Source organism: Xyrauchen texanus, chromosome 12, assembly GCF_025860055.1.
Source record: "Xyrauchen texanus isolate HMW12.3.18 chromosome 12, RBS_HiC_50CHRs, whole genome shotgun sequence".
In the NCBI taxonomy this organism is placed as follows: Eukaryota; Metazoa; Chordata; class Actinopteri; order Cypriniformes; family Catostomidae; genus Xyrauchen; species Xyrauchen texanus.
The window spans coordinates 17,877,279-17,884,986 of record NC_068287.1 but is presented as its reverse complement, the minus strand read 5'-3'; the positions used below and the strand labels follow the sequence as shown (position 1 = coordinate 17,884,986).

Genomic DNA, 7,708 nt, shown 5'->3' with positions numbered 1-7,708 from the left:
TGCGCTCTGCACATATGAAACATATATCCAGACATCCACAGCCAGCTGACAGGCTAACCTCTAATCAAACCTCTACAAGTCATTATTCATCCACGACAGTCTTCTTTCAGATTAAAAAGTGTTAATGGGTAGTTGACGCATAAAATGCCAGTGAGCTTTATTTTTGTTTTCAACATCAAGATTTTATGTTAAAACTTATGTGAATGTACAGCATAAGGTAAAGTTAGGTCTTTTTTAATCACCCATGTGCCTTCATAGATCCTTTTTAAACGATCCTGCAGTGTGACAAATTAATTTCTAAAAGTATAAAAACTCATAATATTCTTTCAAATTGGTGTTTAAAATAGTTTTAGATGGAGTATAGCATGTCGTGCCGCAGGACATGTCAGCTTCCCAATATTTCACATCAACTACCCAAATGTAAGGAGCAAAGGCCTTATTTGGTACTTAATTAAAAGTCTTGTTCAAATCAATGTTATTAATTAGTCCTAACATGAATGAAACAAAAAAGTAATTATCGCATTTAAAGTCACATCTCCTAACCTGAATAATGGATGTCCATCATTGCTTGTATAATCCTCTCCTCATTAGAAACCAGAACTAAAAGGAGAGGGAGTCTGAACAAAAGAGTGTAGGTATGTGGCAGAATGTGGGACTAATACTGAGGGTAAAATTTACTTCTAATTAAATCCTGCCAGCCAATCATGCTTATCTTTCTGCTGTGGGAACAGAAAGAACCTGAACGACATGCATATTTCCACCAGAACATTAAAGGGATATTAAAATGATAGTCCTCTTCTGTGGGAGGTGTTCATGAACAATGAATGTGCTTGTTCCTAATTTTATTGGTCATGATAGGCATTTTGCTTGCTACTTATTCATTTCTACCTCTGCCACAGGAGCACACAAAACCCATAAAGCTTCTGATTGCTGCCTCTTTATAGCACTTTGAAGAGCAAATCATTTCTCAGTATGTTTATTGCATGCATGCCCATTTTACCTAATGCTAACAGCTGTGAGAGTGATTACTTAATGGTGCTTTTGATGAAAAACACCATGTTTCAGATTTGTTTTGGCAGAGGAGTTTCACTTTACATGATGGCAAAATATTGTGGGGCGCACCATCTTGCATTTCTCAAGTCCTTTCGTGTAATGACAGAACAGATGGTGATCTGGACGTTATATATATACATATATATATATTATGCACAAGACCACGCTGTAATGCTTTATAGGAAATCTGGAATTAGTCTTTGTGCCATGTAAAATCTGAATATAAAGGATATTTTACAAACGGAAGTAAAAAAAAAACATATCTGATAATGAACTACATTAAAAGAACTGACCGACACCACATTGTAGAATTAATTGTGAAACAAGATAAGTTCATACAAATTAGTGACATTTTAAATGTAATTTAACAGAACTAATACTCCATTCACCTGCCATATTTAGATGGTCTGTATGTGAGAGAGAAAGAGAGAGAGAATGATAGAGAGAGAGAGAGAGAGAGAGAGAGAGAGAGAGAGAGAGAGAGAGAGAGAGAGAGAGAGAACGAGAGAGAATGAAAAAGCCTTAGCACTTTTAGTCAGTTTAGCGACAAAAGTGCAAAGATGGCAACTTCTTTCAGGTTGATGTAAAGCTAAATGGATTCAGAGTAAGTATGCCAGAGTAGCTCCAGTCTGCTACACAAAGCGCAGCCCCAGTGAACATGGCACACTGTTAAATTGACTAGACTCAGTAAAAGTATGACACATCCACAAATGATCCTCTGACAAGGCAAGGCAACCAGGCTGTCCAGACAAACTGCACACATTTTACATGCAATAAAGTTGTTCCGGGTGGATAGAGAGGATAATTATTAACTAATTTGAAATTGATGTGCATGTCTATGTTGCCCTTCTGGAAATTCTCCTTATTAATCAAATATTTAAGCTTGCAACAAGCTGATCTCCATTGCATAGTGAGTACAGTGACAACAGCCCACATGACACATTCATAATGGGAAGCAAGTGACTATATAATTAAATTATAAAATCATGTTATGCCTTTATGCACTTTATATAAATTTAGAAAATGCACTGCAAGAGCCTAAGGGCTACATCAAGCTGTCATAATTTGCAATGTGAAATTGTATGCCATGTGTCATAAAACAATTTCACATGATTTGCAGTACGTTTCAGAAGTGCAAAAACATGAATTTACTTAAGGTGAAAATTATTAACATATTGCTCAATAGGCAATTGTATACAGTGGCAAGAAAGGGTATGTGATTGTGAACCCTTTGGAAATGCCTGCATTTCTTCATTAATTATTCATAAAATGTGGTCTGATCTTAACCTAACTCCTAATAACAGACAAACACAATCTGCTTAAAGTAATGACAAACAATTAACTGCACTTGTTCTTGTCAATACTGAAAACAGCATTTAAACATTCACAGTCTAGGGTTGAAAAAGTATGTGAAACTCTGGGCTAATGACATTTAAAAGGCTCATTTGGAGGCAGGTGTTCCAGTCATTGAGCTGAGATTGCATGTGTGGACTGTAGAGATGCCGAGCTTTATAAAAACAGTACAGCCTGAGCAGGGGCTGACTGGCCATAGGGAGAACCAGGACTTTTCTTGGTGGGCCGGCGACAAAACAAGGCTGAACGGGCTGCAATAAGCTAAAGCGGGGCACCGCTTTATGCCGAATGGGCCGTGACTACCTGAAGAGGGCTGCAAAATGGTGCCGCGATATACAGAAAAGGACAGTGATGTATGTAAAATACATGTGTAAAAATCCAGGGCCGATTTCTCTTCACAGTCCGCCCCTGAGTCTGGGAACTGACAGAGTCTAAACTTCTCAAGAAGCATGTGAACCATGCCCCAACACCAAAATCTTATCCCAACTCTAAAGCATCATGAAGGAAGAATCATGGTTTGGGATTGCTTTGCTGCATTAGGACCTGGACAGCTTGCATTCATTGAGGGAACAACGACTTCCAAATTGTATAAAGAGATTTTACAGGAGAATGTCAGGGTAGTGATCCACCATCTGAAACGTAAAAGAGGTTGGGTGATGACAATAAACCAAAACACAAAAGTAAATCAACAACAGCAATGGCCAGAGTCAAAGTCCAGACATTAATCCAATTGAGATGTTGTGGGATGACCTGAAGATGGCTGTTAATGCAAGGAATCCCATAAATATTAATTAAATATAAACGATTTGTAGGGACGAATAGTTTACATTTTATTTCTGCTTAAAGAGACTCATCTATCTCTCTGTTTGTTTGAGTATTCTGGTTCAAACATAGACTGCACATTGAAATGCATATTTTCTTCGATTACAAACTCTTCAGACATGTTTTGTAAGTTTTGTTCACTGGTTTGTGTGCAACTGTGTTGTGTTCTGTTGTTACTAATCGCTGTGGTGGACCAGTTTTGAGATACACAAAACACATTTTCACTTGAACACCCTATCACACGAAAGGGTGCAGCATAACTGCTGATCTCATGCACTAACGCTGGGCTCTCACATCCTCCGAGAGCAGGGAGTGAGAGAGGCGTGAGCAGCACATTTTTGTTTCGGCACCCATATAAACAGATTACACCTTTCCCACTGCAAGCATGAGTCGCAAGTTGACACGTCCCAGACTTGGCAGTGAGCGTATAGTTTCGCCATTTAGCCTATTTTTGCTGTGCAGCTCAAGCTCAGATCAGCAGCTCTGGGTGTATTACAATGCTAAAATAATCAGGAGATTATAGAAAAGACACAAAAGCAAATCAAAATTATTCAAATTGAACCTATAGTACACTACAATTTATATGCCTGCATGCAAGTAAACTCAATAAAATAACTTAATAAAGGAAAGAATTAATAAACTGCCGTTTGCCGCTTTTGCCACTCTCTGTAGCTATATAGGTGTAGGCCTACAGTATAGCTACAACATTAACCAATCACAACCAAGTGTGCTGATAAAGATGAAGTACATGTGTCCTTGAAGTAGCAATAACCTCAGCTTATTATGATGTTATTAAAGAAGAAATTTGGCATATGACCCCATAGATAACTTTATTTTCTGTGCAGAGGAGCTGCCGTTTCTCGCAGAAGAGACATGTCCAATGTGAATGTCCAACGCAAGTGGCGCGTTTGTTTTTCACCTAACCTTATGGTATTCTTTTAGAACAAGGCATGAGTTGCATACAATAATGTATTAGACTTGTAAGTTGTAGCTACATTTGGGCCCCCAGGTGCTCACCATAAACTGGCATTTTATGACGTCACTGAGCACAACTTTTTTTTCCTCACAATTTCTCCCTTTGTGTTAAGAAATAGAACGAAAGTCAAATGGGGTCAAACTTGCTACATTTCTAATGAGCAGTAGATTTAATTTTCTTGTCCGTCATGTTTTTACTTTTTGAGGCTTTTCATATTACACAGAAATGATCAGTTAAAGAATCGACTACATCAAAATAAATTTGACCAAGTGCTGCCGCTCCCTCTACGCATACTACGCTGTCTGCGTAGTGCACCAACTCCCTAGGAGGGCACAAATAAGTCCACCGGCTGCCCTTCCTAGCACGTTATTCAAGGACCCGAAAGCAGTTGCGGAACTCAGACGATCGCTTCACGCTCATATCACGCGAACACCCCCTGCTTTGACCAGCATATCAGAAGTGATATTTATTCCAGCAAAATGTATAAATATTAATAGTCTATTAAAATTGAACAAAATATATGTCTTAAATATTTGTCAAGTTGATATAAAACACTATTTTGAAATAAATTAAACAGACTGGAAATACAATCTTCTACACAGCCCATTTTTGATGACCGCATCTTCACCTCTATCGTGTGCGCAGATGCAACATCCACTTTCGCAAAGACGCTGTTTATAAACGGATTCATGGGATATTAACGGTCTCATGGGATACTTTACCAGTTTAAACTAGCGGTAAGAAATTTAACATTTGTTTTAACCGTTTATATGCGACTGAAGCACTGTATAAGTGTATGAGCAAATTCTACTCTTGTAACCGACGATGTTCAGTGGGAAATTTTGAAGCCTTGGTGTTTCCTGTGACGTGTGACTGCTTTTGAGAACTCGGTGTCGGCGTCAACATGTCGCTTGCTCTCGCTGTAGCTCCCCACTTCGGCAGTAGCATTCAGCTCTAAACTGCATTGGACAAGCATGGCATCATTCCGAGCTTAATAAATGAGCTGCATGTTTAGCTTCTTATTTAATAAAATATATTTCTTGAATCCCCCGTTTTTTTTTTTATCTGTGTGAAGTTAAATACTTTTATTCCAGGCATGTATCAGTGCTGAATGTCTCTAACTCTTAGTTTCATTCATTTACAGGTGAACTGAAATAATGGCTCCTCAACCCCTCATCAAATCAAGACAGACAGAAAAAACTATAAATGGAATCCCAACTCAAGTTGTTTGCACAGAATTCAGCAACTACATTTTCATAGTTCTGACACAATATGGAAAAATTGGGACTCTTGTGTCAATCACATCTGACTCGAGGTCTGGTGACATCGATGTACCCATGTTCACTACCAAAGTACTCTTAGGAAAGGATGAGGTAATCAATTACACACAATCGGTGGTTATTTCTTGTTCAGTATGTGAGATAAAGACATGTTTGTATTTCACCCTTGTCCTTTTGTCTCCCTTGCAGCCTCTGACACATGTCTATGCCAAAAATGTCACAACATTTGTCTTGCAGGAAGCGGGCAACCGACCGGTTCTATTGGGCCTCTCTCTTAAAGACAATAGTGCTGAAACTATGAAAACTGTTAAAGATATGATCAAAGGGTGTCAAGTTTGGTAAACAGAATGTTTGTGGAGGTCACAAGCGCACTATTTTTGGATGAGGACAAGTGATGTGTCTTGCACAAATAATTGTCCTGTTTTGGTATAAACCTGGATTTTCTGTCTTGAATTTAGGTGTACACCAGATACTTGAGATTGAAATTTAAAACTGATAGCACTGTCCAAGATCACTCGCTTTTCCTCAGTCTTAGTGCATGGCTTTAAACTGTATTAGATTAATTAATGCTTAATTAAAGTTATATTTTTTACCTCTAACTTTGGTGATTATTATATGTCTTTCACTTTGGAGAAGGGCCAGGATACACATTAGCCTCACATGCCACTCTCTGCCATGTCAGGGTTATTATAGTTTAGGATTTTTCATGTAATTTCTATTTTATATTAAATTTGTCATTTCAATTTTGATTAGTTTTCACAGTTTGTAAGTTTAAGTTTCGCTTTTGTTTTCTCAGTGTTTTGTTATTTCAGTTTAGTTTTATTTATTTATTTTTTTTACTGTTGTAATTTAAAAAGTCTAACATCATTACATTTCTCAGGGCATTTCTTGTGTTACCTCTATCTAGTGGTATTTGCGTGTTTAATGTGGATTGTATGTGTTGCGAATTTTATAATATAGGGTGAATATGGTCAAAGTGACCAAGTTTAAGATAAATTCAGTGACATTTAAGCTTGATCACCATTGTATCAATATGAATTTCCTTAAATCATTATTAAACAAATCTTTGGGAAGTAAACAATTAAAGGGATAGTTCACAGTAAAATTAAAGTTCTCTTATCATTTACTCACCACAAATGAATATATTTAGAAGAATATCTCAGCTCTGTAGATCCATAAAATGCAAGTGAATGGGTGCCAATATAAAGGCAGCATAAAATGAATCCATAAGACTTCAGTGGTTTAATCCATTTCTTTAGAAGCGATATGATATGTGTGGGTGGGAAACAGATCAATATTTAAGTCCTTTTTTTAATGTAAACCTTGACATCAGCAGTTCTAAAAATCTTTGTTTTCAGCAGAAGAAAGTCACACATGGGATGGCATGTGGGTGAACAAGATTTGACTTTTAATCTTTGGGTCAACTATCCCTTTATCTTTTTGAGGTTTTAAATGGATGATTTTATTTTGGGATGTGTGGCAGAGCTCATTTAATTTTCCCACTGGAGGGAAAAGCAATGGTACAGAAAATGACAGAAATTTAATGTAAATCATGTTAAGGTTATAAAAAAGTAAAAGTTAACAATGTAATGATGTGAAAGTGTATAAGAAAATATAAAAATGTAATCCAAATACTTTGTAAATATTTTCTAGAGAATAATTTTTCCTCTGTCCCACTTTACCAGAACTGCTTGAAAAAGTCTTGGATTTGGTCAAAAGAGGGTCTTCAAAGGTTCTACTTTCTCAGTATTGAATATTTCTTCATTTTTGCTTTTGACTGAATTAGAAAACATCCTTTTGAGACTATATTCACCCTAGTATATCAAAAACTAAAATTAATTCAAGATCATTTTTATTTTAGTTAGTTTTAGTGTTATGCAAAAAAGTATTTTAGTTTCATTTTTTGCCAATAATAATTTTATGTTTTTACAAAAAGTATTTTTGTTCGTTTTTGTTAACTATAAGAACACAATAACCATAAATAGTTTGCAATATCTCTGTTTTAGTATAAATTATTTTACCACATAACCTTCTGTACTGTATGTATGCTCCTTTTGAATGAGTTTTTACAGTTTTATTATAGGAAGAGAAACTCCCATGTAAACAATTTCTTTTAGCAGACACTTTCTGACTATAAGTTTATTTTATTTCAATTTGTACTTGTATTTCATCATATTATTTTATTAACTAAAATATGCATATGCAATCTTTATCAACTGGGAGT

At 36.3% G+C, this 7,708-nt stretch overlaps 1 protein-coding gene across 2 annotated transcripts; it reads left to right on the top strand.

The window, feature by feature from the left end:
• Positions 1–4,548: 4,548 nt before the first annotated feature.
• Positions 4,549–7,083, top strand: LOC127653258 (proteasome assembly chaperone 3-like). 2 transcript variants are annotated; one of them, XM_052139886.1, is made up of 4 exons: positions 4,549–4,685; positions 4,807–4,941; positions 5,349–5,577; positions 5,674–7,083. In XM_052139886.1, exons 3-4 carry the CDS (start codon positions 5,362–5,364, stop codon positions 5,824–5,826), a joined length of 369 nt encoding a protein of 122 aa, XP_051995846.1. In that variant the 5' UTR covers positions 4,549–4,685; positions 4,807–4,941; positions 5,349–5,361; the 3' UTR covers positions 5,827–7,083. The 2 variants fall into 2 exon arrangements, with proteins under 2 accessions (XP_051995846.1, XP_051995845.1); XM_052139885.1 differs by having other exon boundaries at positions 4,551–4,941.
• Positions 7,084–7,708: the final 625 nt, after the last annotated feature.

Excerpts from the sequence above, each read along its gene's own strand:
- LOC127653258 (XM_052139886.1), top strand. The coding sequence starts at position 5,362 with ATGGCTCCTCAACCCCTCATCAAATCAAGACAGACAGAAAAAACTATA. Across the intron at positions 5,578-5,673 it reads TACTCTTAGGAAAGGATGAG|CCTCTGACACATGTCTATGC; the intron begins GTAATCAATTAC and ends TCTCCCTTGCAG.